Source organism: Cebus imitator, unplaced genomic scaffold (assembly GCF_001604975.1).
Source record: "Cebus imitator isolate Cc_AM_T3 unplaced genomic scaffold, Cebus_imitator-1.0 Scaffold50, whole genome shotgun sequence".
In the NCBI taxonomy this organism is placed as follows: domain Eukaryota; kingdom Metazoa; phylum Chordata; class Mammalia; order Primates; family Cebidae; genus Cebus; species Cebus imitator.
The window spans coordinates 5909439-5925657 of record NW_016107365.1 but is presented as its reverse complement, the minus strand read 5'-3'; the positions used below and the strand labels follow the sequence as shown (position 1 = coordinate 5925657).

Genomic DNA, 16219 nt, shown 5'->3' with positions numbered 1-16219 from the left:
GTGATTCTCCTGCCTCAGCCTTCCGAGGTCGGGAGTTCGAGACCAGCCTGACCAACATAGAGAAACCCCATCTCTACTAAAAATACAAAATTAGCCGGGCGTGGTGGTGCATGCCAGATGTCTTTTTTAAGAAGACAAATCAGGGATAGATAGGTGGGAAAATGAGTACATATGGAAGAAGAAAAACATACAGGGTACTTTCTTGGATTGTTTGACTGCTGTCTTTGTTCTCCAATAAAATGATAGGAGGCAGAAGCGAGAGAAAGGTGTTTCTTTCCCTGCACTGTTGGCATCTTTCAAATGCATCTTGTCTAGTCTTCTAGACACCTTTGAAGTTTTTGGTTTGGGTTTTCCTGATGTTATAGCCCTGATCACAGGTCCCCAGGGAACCACCCTCTTCCCACTGTCCCCAACACCAGTCTGTTCCCCTCTGCAGATCTGAATTACTTCACCGGGAAGTAGATTAATGGCTTATGTTAATGAAAGAAGCTTTTCACTTAGTCTGAGCTCTACAGGGATCATTAGGAAGGGGAGGGGGAGGCAGGGGGGCCTCAGGGGAGTTAGGACATCTCTGAATATAATGATTAGCGGAAACAAAAGCTTTCCCTTCCTAGAGGCCCCCCCACCCCAGCTGTGGCTCCTCTGAAAATGCCTATAATAAGTAACAAGGATAACCCTCTAACAAGGCAGTTAAAAAAGGAATATTGTTTAAATATGGGATTTATTCCTGGCTTCTGGTCATTGGCTGCAAGTCTACAAGGAGGCTTCAGATTTCAAAGATGTGTAAAAAGGACAAGCCTGGGGGAAGGGGAGCCGGAGGGGCGAGAAGGTCGTGTAGCCGACAGCTGGCCCGTGGGAATGTCCTGGCTGACCTCTTTTTCCAAGCCCAGGCAGATTCCAGAGGTAAAATGAGCAGCCAAACAACCACAGGGAGATGGACTGTCTGTGAGAGGCCCCTCAGGAGTACAGGCGGGCTGTGATTTTACAGGGAGCCAGGCGTGCACTGAGCAGGGGGTCAGCCCTAGGGAAGCTAGAGGGACAGACTCTCTTTGGTGATACCAGCTGGGAAGCTGAGTGCCAAGTGCGGGGCAGGTGGGATGGGGGTCCTAGGGGACCAGTCCCACAGGAAAGAGGTACCAGAAAGAGGTACCATTTTGTATTGCCAAATGGCTCTAAGTGTGAATTTCTTCCTAATTTGCAATTGACAATTTAGCTATCCACTGGCAATCTCTAGACTAGAGACAGTGTGGGTAAGTGGCAGAACCAAGTAGGCAGACAGTTTTTAAGAAGCAGCTTTCTTTCTTTGAATCTGCTGTCTGGCAAGACCAAGGGCGGGCTGAAGGGGTGGGAGTGGTCAGTGGGGGCAGAAGCTCTCGCTCTGATCTCTGATTTTCAACCATTTTGAACCACTGCCACAATCACATACACTGTCATTGGTCCTTTTTCCTCACACTCTCCAGAGGTTTAATTGGGCTTTCTGACAGAAATCTTGCTTATGCAGCTCAATCTGATTTTTGCTGCTAATTGCACAGCTCTTATTTTTCTTGTCAGCAGAGTCACCTTAACTGTCTTGCCCCAAAGGGCCCCACCCAGCCCTGTTTGGTACCACGTGGTTTTCTTTGAAAGGCTTTGCTATAACAGCGAGAATTACTGGGTATCCTTTTCTAAGTAAACAGGAAATATCACTCTGTTAGAAAAAAAAAAAAAAAAAGAATCCCTCTCCTCAGCACAAATGCAATAATGTGCCGGCTTATATTTCCTGTTAATGTTAAATTAGGAGCAGGATCTATTCCCTACACCAGCCCAGTCTTCTGGCTTCTAAGCTTTCCATGAACAGAACCCCAGGGAAGCCTGGCTGCCTACGGCATTCTAGAAATGCTTCCACTGATTTGGGGGAGGCAGTAGCATCACAGGTCAGAAAGATAACAATGTGTTAAAAAAACAAAACCAAAAAAAATTGTGCAAAATCACAAAGGGACAAGATGATATGCTTCTAAATTTTAAGTCACAGCGTGTGTTTATGTTCTGATACTTGATCACCTTTCTATATAGGAAAACTCTGAAGCCTTGAGTCAGGAAGGAGAATTGACCCAGAGCAGGAAGAAGAAACACAGGAAGGATGGCTTTGTTCCCCATTACATCAGAACCTGGGTTCGTGTGTCAGGCAGGCGCAGCCCCACGAGTCCTCCACACACGAGCACAGTAGAAGCCAGCAGGATGGGGATTGCTTTGGTGATGCCGACCAGAGAGCCAAATATTAAGTTTCCCAGCACGGCTGCTGCCTTGCATAGCGCATTTAAGAAGCCGAAGCCTGTTGCCCTGCAAAGGAAAGAGACATGAACAAATTTGAGAAAACGTCTTCCATGATTCCAACTTTAGACAAAAAGTTCCTAGATTTTCAATGCTCTTCACTCAGACTGTATTGTGCATCAGTGGCGCAAATCAATGCTTGTTAGCAAATCTGGAGTTCTCGTGTTGTTCCTCCAGCCCTCTGTTGACTTTCTTACCATGGCTTCCATTGACTCTTACTCTGCCTATAAGTCCCAGTGTATTGTGAACAGAAAGGGAGAGAAAATTGCAGGGAGTATGAAACATCTCTACTGGTTTAATGTTGTTGGAAGGAAGGGTCTTTTTCTTTCTCATTTTTTTAGAGACTAGGTCTTGCTCTGTTGCCCAGGCTGGAGTGCAGTGACAGCATTAGTTGATTGCAGCCTTGAACTCCTGGGCTCAAGCAATCTTTCCACCTTAGCCTCCTGAGTATCTAGGACTAGAGGTGCATGCCACCATACACAGCTAATTTTTATTTTATTTTTGTAGCCATAGGGTCTTGCTATATTGCCCAGGTGAATACGGTGGTACAATGATAGCTCACTGCAGCCTACACCTCCTAGGTGCAAGCGATCCTCCTACCTCAGCCTCCTGAGTAGCTACCTGGGACTACAAGTGTGCACTGACATATTCAACTTTTTTTTTTTTTTTTTTGTAGAGATGGAGGGTCCCCCTACGTTACCCTGGCTGGACTCAAACTCCTGGGCTGAAGCAGTCCTCTTGATTTAGCCTCCCAAAGTGCTGGGATTACAGGCATGAGCCAATGCGCCCTGCAGGAAAGGTCACTTAAATCAAACTTTAATCCTACTCTATCCAAACTCTTCTCTCAGGAACAAAACAGGCATAAGGCACAGTTCTTAGAGAGAGGCAGGTCACCTCTGCTCAGTGTGGGAGAAGCTGGGACACTTTCTTTCACCCCAGGCAAAGGGTGGCGAGGGTGATATAGAAAAATTGACCAGTTTCTCATCTCTTTACAAGAGTGACTTATTATTTTGTTTTGTAAATTCCCATAATTTCAGAAACATCTATGTTTAAACAGAAAGTGAAATTTCATTCCAAAGTTAAAATGTATGGCAGGCTGAGCTTGGAGGATTTCTTGAACCCAGGAGTTTGCGACCAGCCTGGGCAACATAGCAAGACCCTGTCTCTCTTAAATAAAAAATAAATAAAGAAGAAAAAACTGTTGTAAGTACAACAATATATTTATTTACATTTTTTACTCCCTATTTTATTGTATTTATTTTCATGCTAAGTGTTATTATTTATTTATTTTCTATTTTACTTTCAGTTCTGGGATACATGTGCAGAATGCGCAGGATTGTTACATAGGTATATGTGTGCCATGGTGGTTTACTGCACCTATTGACCCAGCCTCTAAGTTCCCTCCCTTTATCCCCCAACCCCCAGTAGGTGCTGGTGTGTGTTGTTCCCCTCCCTGTGTCCATGTGTTGTCATTGTTCAACTCCCATTTATGAGTGAGAATATGTGGTGTTTGGTTTTCTGTTCCTGTATAGGACATGATCTCATTCCTTTCTATGGCTGCATAGCATTCCATGGTGTATATGTACCATATTTCCTTTATCCAGTCTATCATTGATGGACATTTGGGTTGGTTGCAAGTCTTTGCTATTGTAAATAGTGCTGCAATAAACATACATGTGCATGTGTCTTTATGGTAGAATGATTTCTATTCCTTTGGGTACATACCCAGTAATAGGATTGATGGGTCAAATGGTATTTCTGGTTCTAGATCCTTGAGGAATCACCATACTGTCTTCCACAATGGTTGAACTAATTTACATTCCCACTAACAGTGTAGAAGTGTTCCTATGTCTCCACAGCCTTGCCAGCATCTATTGTTTCTTGACTTGTTAATAATCGTCATTCCGACTGGCATGAGATAGTATCTCACTGTAGTTTTGATTTGCATTTCTCTAATGATCAGTGATGGTGAGCTTTTTTTCATGTTTGTTGGCCATGTAAATGTCTTCTGTTGAGAAGTATGTGTTCATATCCTTTGTATACTTTTTGATGAAGTTGTTTTTTTCTTGTAAATTTGTTTAAGTTCCTTGTAAATTCAGGATATGAGACCTTTGTCAGATGAGTAGATTGCAAAATTTTTCCTCCATTCTGTGTGTTCCCTCTGCTTGGTGTGGGGGAATCTGGGACACCTGCCTGTTCACTCTGATGATAGTTTCTCTTGCTGTGCAGAAGCTCTTTAGTTTAATTAGATCCCATTTGTCAATTTTGGCTTTTGTTGCAATTGCTTTTGACATTTTTGTCATGAACTCTTTGCCCATGGTTTTGTCCTGAATGGTATTGCCTAGGTTTTTTTTCTAGGGCTTTTATGGTTTTGGGTTTTACATTTAATCCATTTTGAGTTAATTTTTGTATAAAGTATAAGGAAGGGGTCCAGTGTCAGGTTTCTGCATACGGCTAGCCAGCTTTTGCAGCACCATTTATTGAATAGGAGATCTTTTCCCCATTGCTTGTTTTTGTGAGGGTTGTCAAAGATTAGATGGTTGTAGATGTGTGGTGTTATTTCTGAGGTCTCTGTTCTGTTCCATTGGTCTATAAGTCTGTTTTGGTACCAGTACCATGCTGTTTTGGTTACTGTAGACTTGTAGTATAGTTTGAAGTCAGGTAATGTGATGCCTCTAGCTTTTTACTTAGGATTGTCTTGGTTATTATATGGGGTCTTCTTTGATTCCATATGAAATATAAAGTAGCTTTTTCTAATTCCGTGAAGAATGTCAATGGTAGTTTGATGGGAATTGCATTGAATCTATAAATTACTTTGGGCAGTATGGCCATTTTCATGATATTGATTATTCCTATTCATGAAGATGGATTTTTTTTCCCATTTGTTTGCATCCTCTGTTATTTTCTTGAGCAGTGGTTTGTAGTTCTCCTTGACGAGGTCCTTCACAGCTGTTTTAAGTTGTATTCCTAGGCATTTTATTCTCTTTGTAGCAATTTTAAATAGGAGTTCGCTCATGATTTGGCTTTCACTTGTTTATTGTTGGTGTACAGGAATGTTTGTGATTTTTGCATGTTGATTTTGTATCGTGAGACTTTGCTGAAGTTGCTGATCAGCTTCCTATTTTCTTTTATTAGTTTAATTAATATGCTAGGTCTTAAATAAGAAGAGCCCATAGAATTTTCTGAGAAAATTAGGGAGGATGAAGTTATATCCCTCATCTTTTAGATACTGTGGAGGGCACACCCATGAGCCAATGCAACATTTGGGAAATCAAGTCCAAGAAAATATGACAGAAGAGAATCAAATTGTGGGCTTAGGAAGATCTTGTTCACTCTCTTTGCTGGCTTTTAAGATATGTAGGTGTATAAGTAAAAAAAATCCACTTCTTAAGACATTTTTTAAGAAAGAAAAATTTTATTATCTTTAGTACACATGTAACAAGTGATCTTCTGGGCAGAAAACTTCGTTTTTTTTTGAGAGCAGGTTTCGCTCTGTCACCCAGTCTGGAGTGCAGTGGTGTGATCTCAGCTCACTGCAGCTTCGACCTACCGGGCTCAGGTGATCCTTCCACCTCAGCCTCTGGAATAGCTGGGACCACAGGCTTGCACCACCATGCCCGGCTAATTTTTGTATATTTTGTAGAGATGGGGTTTTTCCATTTGCCCAGGATGGTCTCAAACTCCTGGACTCAAGTGATCCTCCTGCTTTGGCCTCCCAAAGTGCTGGGATTACAGGTGTGAGCCACCAGGCCCAGATGAAACTTAATTTTGTTCATGAGCTTGTATATACCACCGACATCATGAGAAAACATGCATTTCCTTCTGGCTTTATGCCAGTTTAATGTTTTTTGGCCATTACTGAGTTAAAGGCAGATTGAATACAGGGCAATTTTTAGATAACTTTTTTTTTCTTAAGAGGGAAATGCATCTTATAAGCTGCAAAGTGTAGCACTTAGTACACATCTTTCTTTGATTGATTTGTAAATTTGTAAGTGTGGGTTTTATTTGGCAAGTCATAACCACTCATCACTACTTGTACTGTACCTAATAATGGTTCCCACAATATGTGTACTCCTCATAACTGAAATATTTATTGTGGTTATTATCCAACCATTCTCCTTTCTGCACCATGGGAAAGGAATAAACACTCCTCTCTGAGCTGCACAAATCTAGTCTGTGAGTTAGTGCACAGCCAGTGATTTTGCGGGTTAGATCACATCTAATAAAGTGCAGTAAGCACTGATTTTGTTTTTGGCTAAGACACCTAGAAAGTAGAGTACACAGGCTCCTGAAGTGAGGCAAAGTTGCCAACTGTTTGCAACGTAGGAAGAGTGTGACAGAATCTCTGACTCAAAAAACAAACTTCTTGAGTAGAGGGTAAACTAATTTCGTATTCTTCCTCTTCTTTTTTAAAGCAAGAGACTGGTAATGGCAACAACCAGTAAAAAGATAAGGAGCTTTAATATATTGATAACTACTTTCAAATGAAATTGCTTGAGCCTACATGTTGGGTATCAAAGAAGACTTAAGGATACTAGAATGACCCCATCACCGCTTCCCCCACCTCCATGGATATGCTGTGAGGCTAAACTGTCTCTTGTGCTGTTCTTTAGAAAAATGAATAGGTGTTTTCGAGCAGCTTTAGGTTTACAAGAAAAAAGTGAACAAAAACTAGAGTTCTCTTATACCCTCAGTTTCCCCATTAACTTCTTGCATTGGTGTGGTACATTTGTTACAACTGATGAGCCAATTTTGATACATTGTTATTATCTAAAGTTCGATTTACATTAGGGCTCACTCTTGGTGCTGTACATTCTGTGGGTTTTAACACATTTTGATGGCATGTATCTGTAATTATGATATCATGTAGAATAGTTTTACTGCCCTAAAAGTCCCCTGTGTTCCATCTATTCATTCCTCTCTCCCCTCAACCCAGAACAACCACTGATCTTTTTACTGTTTCCACAGTTTTGCCTTTTCCAGAATGTCACAGAGTTGATATCTTACAGTACGTATATATATATAATATATATTATATATATATAATATATATTATATATATAATATATATTTTATATATATAATATATTTTATATATATAATATATATTTTATTTATATATATAATATATATTTTATATATATATATATTTTTTTTTTGTGATGGAGTCTTGATCTATTGTCAGCTAGAGTGCAGTGGCACAATCTCGGCTCACTGCAGCCTCTACCTCCTGGGTTCAAGCAATTCTCCAGCCTCAGCCTCCTGGGTAGCTGGGACTACAGGCGCCTGCCACCATGCTTAGTGAATTTTTTTTATTTTTAGGAGAGATGGGGTTTCACCATGTTGGCCAGGATGGTCTCAATCTCTTGACCTTGTGATCCACCTGCCTTGGCCTCCCAAAGTGCTGGAATTATAGGTGTGAGCCACCGTGACTGCACCCAGCCAGTATGCAGCTTTTTAAAGGCTGACTTCTTTCACTTAAAAACAAAATGAAGACAAGGCTCTCGCTATGTTGCCCAGACTGGTGTCAAACACCTGGGCTCAAGCAATCCTCCCACCTCAGCCTCCCAAAGTGCTGGGATTATAGGCATGAGCCACCAAGCCCAGCTTTTCATTTTGTTAAACTAACATTTTAGTTTCTAGGTTCTAGAGTCATAAATGATCAGATACATTTTATAGTAGTAAGATAAGCTGTATTCTTATGGGGGAAATGGGCTGTGTGTATGTTGCTGATAAGAAAACAGAAAAGGAAAACATTCTCTGTCATGAAGAAGTCTCTCAGTGCTGAAACTGCAGAGTGACCCAGATAAGATTTACCTCTAGGTTAAAATAACCATATTTTCCCAAGTGGCAAACCTCTGGTATAACTCAGAGTAGGGTATAAAATGTGGGCAGCTATCTCCTTGTATCATTGAAACTCTACTTGGGGAACGGATGACTTCCTGAGATTCCTGGGCAGACTAAAGGCAGATGCGTTAGGAGCATCTGGTATCTGAGGGTTTTTAAAAAGACAATCAAATCGTTTTTTCTTAAGAATCTTCATTTTCATTTACCAAGCAAAGGCAGTTCTTTAGATGAAAATCTGGTGTGGATGCAAAGCACACAGCCTCCTTAGTGTTGGTGGCTGGGTGCGGTGGCTCACACCTGTAATCCCAGCACTTTGGAAGGCTGAGGCAGGCGGATCATGAGGTTAGGAGTTTGAGACCATCCTGGCCAACATAGTGAAATCCTGTCTCTAAATAAATAAATAAAATAAAAAGAGAAAAAAAAAATTAGTGTTGGCATTCAAGAAAATGTGACTACCCTCTCCCTGGATAAGTAAATTTTTCTTTCAAATATGTGCAGCTGCAGGTGTAATTTCTCTTTTGTTTTTTATTTACTATTATTATTTTTTAAGAGATGGGGTCTTGCTATGTTGCCCAGGCTGGAGTGCAGTGGCTATTCACAGGTGCGATCCTACTACTGATCAGCACAGGAGTTTTGACCTGCTCCGTTTCCAACCTGGACGGTTCACCCCTCCTTAGGCAACCTGGTGGTACCCGCTCCGGGGAGGTCACCATATTGATGCCAAACAGTGCAGATGCCCGATCGGCTTAGTGCACTACAGCCCAGAACTCCTGGACTCAAGCGATCCTCCCACCTCAGCCACTGAGTAGCTGGGACTACAGGCACGTGCCACTGTGCCCAGCTGTTTTCTCATTTTTTGAGACAAGTTTCACTCCTGTTACCCAGGCTGGAGTGCAGTGGTGTGATCATGGCTCACTGCAGCCTCGACTTCCTGGGCTCAGGTGATTTTCCCACCTTAGCCTCTTGAGTAGCTGGGGCTAAAAGTTTGCACCGCCACGCCTGGGCAAATTTTTGTTTTGTTTTGTAGAGATGGGGGTTTCACCACATTGCCCAAGCTAGTTTTGAACTTCTGGCCTCAAGCAATCCACCCGCTTCAGCCTCCTAAAGGGCTGGGATTACAGCCATGAGCCACCAGGCCCAGCTGGGTGTAGTTTTTCAATGCATCTAATACAGCCATGTACTAGAAAATTAGAATACACAGGTGTATTAGAAAAAACAGTCACAAAGTGACTCTCCCTTGGGGTTGTTTATAAATAGGCTTTTAGTTCATTTACTCTCTGTTCTTACTTAAAGGAAAAGGTATTGCTTCTGCAGACACACAAAGTACAAGGTATCTTGTGCTCATAAAGTCCTTTGAGGGTGTGCAGCTCAGAAGTTGCAGAACCCTGACTGTCAGCTGCAGAATGAACTAATGCATTATTTTTCAGACCAAATATGTTTTCATGCCTTCTCTTAACCAACAAGCACTGAAGGGAAAGAATGAAATGATCTCATGTCATTGTACTGCTCTACCCTTTGCTCCTTATCTCTTCATTCAGAAGCCTTTCTCAATTTGTACCCAATCTACTTATTTAAAAATTTAAAATACACATTCTTTCCCCAAAATGTACCCTGTGACCGCAGCTGCCCTGTTGCTCATTCCATTAAGGCGGCTCTCCTCCCTGTATCATAAACTCCCTTGATCTGAGACACATGTGCTGGTATATGGGGCTGGTTTGCAGCACCACTTAGACTCAGCTGATGGGGATGTGGCCACCTCTGCAGCTGGACAGTGGTTCCTTTTCTGGGGTCCTCACAATTTATTGGGTTCTAGTTTATTTATATTGCTTTATGCTGTTTTTTTGTTTTTTGTTTTTTTGAGATGGAGTCTCACCCTATTGCCCAGGCTGCAGTGCAGTGGCACAATGTTGTCTCACTGCAACCTCTGCCTCCCAGGTTCAAGTGATTCTCCTGCCTCAGCTTCCTGAGAAGCTGGGCTTACAGGCACGCACTACCATGCCTGGCTAATTTTTGTATTTTTAGTAGAGATGGGGTATCACCATGTTGGCCAGGCTGGTCTCGAACTCCTGATCTCAAGTGATCTGCCTGCTTCGGCCTCCCAAAGTGCTGGGATTACAGGCATGTGCCACCATGCCTGGCCCATTTTATGTTTTAATTGGTGGAGGAAAAAAAAAACTACTGGCTTCATTCTGGATAAAATGAGGATAATTTTGTCCTCACAGCCAGGCTCTTTGTGGATTTTTCTGTCTTTAGTGCAGGGCCAGATGTGGGTTTTTTTGAGGCTCCTTGGAAGAAGAAAAGGACATGGAAAAATAGTGGCACTTAGGACAGTGCCTGGCATGTGGTAGGCACTGTGTGAATATTAGCCATTGTTTAAACACTGGCTGAATATCTACCCCATCAACTGATGAGATTATTAGAAAAGAACAATTAAGTGCCACTGTTCTGAGAAAGGGCCTTGCGCTGTTGCCCAGGCTGGAGTGCAGTGGGGTAATCACAGTTCACTGCAGCCTTGACCTTCCAGGCTCAAGTGATCCTTCCTCCTCAGCCTCCTAAGTAGCTAAGAGCACAGGTATGTGCCACCAAGCTCAGCTAATTTTTTAACTTTTTGCAGAAGTGGGGTACTCACTATGTTTCCCAGGCTGGTTTTGAACTCCTGGGCTAGAGTGATTCTCCCATCTCAGCCTCCCAAAGTGGTGGGATTACAGGTGTAAACCATAGCGCCTGGTTTAAGTGCCACATTTTGAAAAGGCCTGAAATGGTGTAGATCCAGACTTAGCTTATAGAATTTACCTGTTAAAGGGTAAAAGTGTATGCGGGGTATTCTTTTTGTCTAGTCTAAATTTTTGGAAAGAAACTTTTTCTGGACAACTCAAATAATTGGTAGAAATTACAAGAAGAACACTTAAGACTCAGCATGGGGCATTCTGCAAAGTACAGGCAGTCCTTAAAAGGACATTGTGAACTAAAGATTCATCTGGAAGCTGGTTATTTGAAATACACAATGAATTTCATTTATCTCAGAGAAATAACCTTAAAAATGATGGCTAAGTCATCAGGTTAGCCTAAAAGAACTTTTGTAACCCTGAACCCATCTAAGTTATCACACTACAATGCTAAGAGTGCAAGAAACTCTTAAATAGTTGCTAACAAGCACATTTGTCCTTAATACACTCCTAATTTACATATTCTATACATTTTTTTCATATTCATATAATCATTCATTAAATATCTGCTAAGTGTCAAGCACCGCACTAAGCTCCAGAGACCCCAAAATTAATAAGATGAAACCTCCGTTTGCACTAAGATGGATAAGACAAGATCATGGCAACATACATGCTAAGTGCAATGTTGAAGATACCCACAAAGTATTATGAGGGCAGACAGAAAGTGATACGGAGCTGGGGGTAGTGGCAGTTGCAGGAAAGCTTCTCCGAGGGGGTGGATAAGAATAGGCTTGGGCTTAAAGGAATAGTAGGAACTTGCCAGGAGAAGGATGGCTTTGGATGGGGGTGTTCTCTGCCTCTCCCAGTACTCCCACATCTCCCTAACTTCCCTCATCATGCCCACTTGGGTTTGCCTTAGACACATCCCTAATGGCTTCTTGAGGGCTAAATGGCTTACCTCCCTCCAGTCCCTAAACAAATATCCTACTCCCAAGCAGATGTTTTCAATCTAGGATTAGGCTAGCAATCTGGCTGAACCAAGGCGCATGGACACATATAACCATGCCCTTACCTAATGGTGCTTATGCCTGGGGACACCAGAATCACCCCAAGGAGCTTTCAAACCATAGTGATATGTTCAATACAGATGCCTAGGACCACATGGACAGAGATTCTGAATTTATTTCTCTACTGGGGCCCAAGCATTAGTGTTTTTTAGAAGCTTCATGTGACAAGAAGGTGTATCCAAGGCTGAGAATGCTGCTGTCTTCCTAGAGATGTCTGTGTTCTTTCAATTGATGTGGGTTTCATATACAAAGGTAATTATGAAAGCGAAGTATTCACTCCACCTTTCTGACAAATGGTTTTCATTTCTGGATTCCCTTTAGTGTGCTTCCAATCATATAAATCATAGGATATCAGAGGATTTAGAAAATTTTGCTTTCTCCTTTTTTTCATTCATATTACTGTTTTCTCATGTCGATGTTTTGTTCAAAATGAAATGATTTATTTAGCATGGAACCATTATTCCTGTAACCATACCATTGGCTAATGGGAGCTTTCTAAATTTGGGGTAACATAAATTATACTGCAATTAACACCTTCACATATGTGACCTGCTTTGTTTGTGTGTGTTTATTAGGGAATATCAGGTGGGATAAAACATCCAACGGAAAGTGTTTACAATGTGGTGCAGAGGATACTCAGGCCAGCAAAGTATGCTTTGCCCACTAAAGAGGAGAGAGAGAGGGATCTAACCCAAAGGCTTCCCATCCCTTTTTTCTTCTCCCTTCCTGCTTAGGCTGTTATTAAGCTCCCTTGTTTACTCTGCTTCTCACATCATAGAGCTTATTTCATTTCACCAGAGGCAGCTTCTCACTTAATCTGAATCATTTCCTTCTCTTCCAACTCTCACTCAGTTGCCTCAACTTGATTCCCTCCACACTACCCTTCCCACTCTCCTCCAAGGGCTGGTTTATACCCATCTTGTGCATCTCCTTGTCCAGAATTTGCCTTGTTTAGGTCCAGATCAACTCTGGGGGAGTGGAGCCGGGTAGCATCTGTAGTTACTCAGCAACACCTCTTCTCAGGACCAGAACAGATGCCTATGATACTTACTAAATGAAAGGCTGAACTAAGAAATTTCCTGAGATCTTCCAAATATGTTGGAAGTAGATTTTTGTAATAGACTTTTTTTGGTTTTTGTAGAGATGGGGTTTCACCATTTTAGTCAGTTTGGTCTCGAACTCCTGACCTCAGGTGATCCGCCCACCTCGGCCTCCCAAAATGTTGGGATTACAGGCGTGAGCCATTGCACCCGGCCTGTAATAGACATTTTAATGGAAATTAGTTGGGTCATATTCGTTTTCTTAATGTCAGACTATCATTTTTCTTTTCAGAGAAAAAAATGAATTTTATACTCAAATCAGAAAAGACTGAATTCAATTGTTTTCTAATCTTCAAAGAAAGAAAAATCTGTCTTACTCAAGTATGTATTGTGTGTGTGTGCTTGGTTACGCTCCTTAATAAGGGCGAGATGGCATCCCGCACTCCTGCGAGCAGGGCCTTCCTTACACCCAAGTAGAGAAGGACTCACCTACAAGTTGTGGGCTGAGAGAAGTCCCTGGACCCCAAGTAGCTCTTTATCTCCCTCCCATCTCCACCACCATCAAGGGGCTTTTGACGGCTTATTCCTGTTGAAATCAAATATTCTGGGAAGGTAATAACAAGAGCCTTTGGGTCTTGTTTATCTGATTAACCTAGCTAGGGAGTGAGGGCCCAGGCCAGGGTAAATAATGATACAACTTATCAGAGAGACTGAGCACCCCTTGCAGTTCACCTGTGGCCAAGGTCATGAACATGGCTGTGCATCCCAACAGACAGGTGAGCTGCTTAAAAATAGATTCCCACACCTACTGGGAGGGGAGGTAGAAAAGTCTGTGCCGGGAGTAGCACCCTCCAGTCAGAATCTGGGTTTGAGGCTAAATGATCCAGGACAAGTTACTTCCCCTCTCTGTGCCTCATTTTCCTCACCCGAAAATGGGGTAAGAATACCTACTCTTATAGGGCTGGGATGAGAGTTAAGTAAGTTGAGATCATTTAAAATACCCAGCATAGTGCCTGACCTACCCTCCACGGCACAGACGAGGAAACCAAGGCTCAGAAGGGTGAAAGGGCTTTTCCAAATTATCCAGCTATTTTTCTGGCAGTGACTGCACCTGAATTCAGTGACTTCCCAGATTAGTGCTCTTTCTTACACTCTGTTGATACAGTAGAAGGAGAGAAGGAGGTGAGTCTCTAATAGGCAATGCTTTATGAGGAAGGGGTGCTGACAGCTGAAGTATCAGGAGATCTCAGGCTGTGATGGAAGAAGTGGAGAGGGACCCAAAGGGCAGCAGAGAGAGGACTGAAGACCAATACTCCCTCCCTTACACTGGCCCAAATGCCCACTCTGGAGAGTGGGGAAGCTGGACCCCATACGGGGAGGAAAACTACCGTTCATAGCCAAATTAATTTTCAAATGCATATTTCATTCATTCGTTTATTCACCTAGATTCATGGCAGTATAAGGAAGACAATGTCCTGCCCTCAAGGAGCTAACATTCTGCCGAGCTAAACAAGTAAACATGCAAGGTAACATCCTAGCATCATAAGATCTGGGTGATAATTTGCTTTAAGTACTTCAGTATAAACAATATGACAGAGAAATTGTCTCTAAAGCATACCCATAGAATTTAAAGCACATGAATCAAGAATCAACAGGATGGTTACTAAGCGCTTTAAAGGCTATTTTAGAAATCTGCATGAGAAGGTTTGTTAATGACCAGGGAGATGATTTTTTCATCTGGTGATGTGAGTGTTGTTCTGGATAAGCAATGGATTGGAAAGAATGGTCTGCCCTTAGCCTAATGAAGATATTAGTGTCTTCCAAGCCCCACAGCCTCAAATTGGTAAAATGGTACCCCTGGTCTCGACTCCAGATTCTAGAGCCCCCTTGTGCTGCACCCCACAATTAAAGGGGGATTCCCTGGCTGGCCCACAAGCCTAGTGACCCGGCTGTTAGCATATCAGCACATGGCCCTTTCAAGCAAGGGCTTGCTCAGTACCCAAGGACAGTCAGATGGACTTCCTTGGAGCTCAAGAACAGACTTTATGACTGTTTTTGTGCCTGTACATTTGGCAGGATTTTCTTCCATTGTGATATATTGCCTGGCAGCAAGATTGTGGGAGCAGTAAGCATATATTCCTCACCCCCTCACCGTCCACTTCTAACTCCCAGAGACAAAAAGAATCTGACATTTGCTGGATAGCCAAAGCATACACATATATAATGATAAGGCGTGCAAAGAAAAATCAAGCCGAGCAAAGGGCCACAGGCGGAGCGGATTACATAGGTTGGTTAGTTGCAATGGTTGAAAGATTCCTCTGTACCAAAATCTTCATAAATAAGTGAGATATTTATCTTTATATTAGATGTAGAATATATTCAAAATAGAATGAATGAAATTGCCATTATAGAATACTAGATGATGATGGTAAAGAGACTTCTAGAGCTAGAAGTGCCCTGAGATGCTGTTTATTTCATTCTCCTAATTTAACTCAAACAATCCAGGCCCAGTTATGCTGAGTGGTCTCCCTGAGGTCACACAGCTGGTCAGTAAGAGATCCAAGATGGCAGAACTTCAGGACTGAAGCATGGGGTGGAAACAAGAGAACTCTGTCAAAACAAGGACAGTCCTAAGGGGAGGGCTTGGGTCAGTTAATTCTGGGAAGATGTTTTGATTTTAGCTCATCAAGGAAGAGACCAATCCCACTGCACTGGATGATGGCAGCAGCTGCCCAGAACTCTCAGGGAATGGCATGTGTGAACAATCAGATCCTTAAATCCTTTCTGAGGTCTTGTCTGAAACTGGGCACGCATAAGAAGAGGGAGGAAGGTAGGCAGAGAAAGGCAGGAACATGCGGCTAAAGGACGCCATGAGACAGGCCGGCCCAGCTCCGAGAGTCTGTGCAGAGTTGGAGGATGGCCCTGAGAGTGTGGGCTGCATCTCACCAGGTGTGTGTTCCTGGCCCCGAGCCCTGTGGAGGAGGCGTAAAAATGGCCCCCGATGGCTGGGCACAGTGGCTCATGCCTGTAATCCCGGTACTTTGGGAGGCTGAGGCAGGCAGATCACTTGAGGTCAGGAGTTTGAGACCAGCCTGGCCAATATGGTGAAACCCTGTCTCTACTAAAAATAGAAAAATTAGCTGGGGGTGGTGGCAGGCACCTGTAATCCCAGTGACTCAGGAGGCTGAGGAACGAGAACCACTTGAATCTGGGAGGCAGAGGCTGCAGTGAGTTGAGATTGCACCACTGTACTCCAGCCTGGGAAACAGAGTGAAACCCTGTCTCAAAA

At 42.7% G+C, this 16219-nt stretch overlaps 1 protein-coding gene across 1 annotated transcript in view; it reads right to left on the bottom strand.

The window, feature by feature from the left end:
- Positions 1–315: 315 nt before the first annotated feature.
- SV2C (synaptic vesicle glycoprotein 2C) overlaps positions 316–16219 on the bottom strand; it is a 249318-nt gene continuing 233414 nt past the window's right edge. Inside the window, exon 13 of the mRNA XM_037738201.1 lies at positions 316–2319. Within this exon, the coding sequence (XP_037594129.1) occupies positions 2136–2319 (184 nt within the window). The 3' untranslated portion in view covers positions 316–2135. The remainder of the gene's footprint in view (positions 2320–16219) is intronic.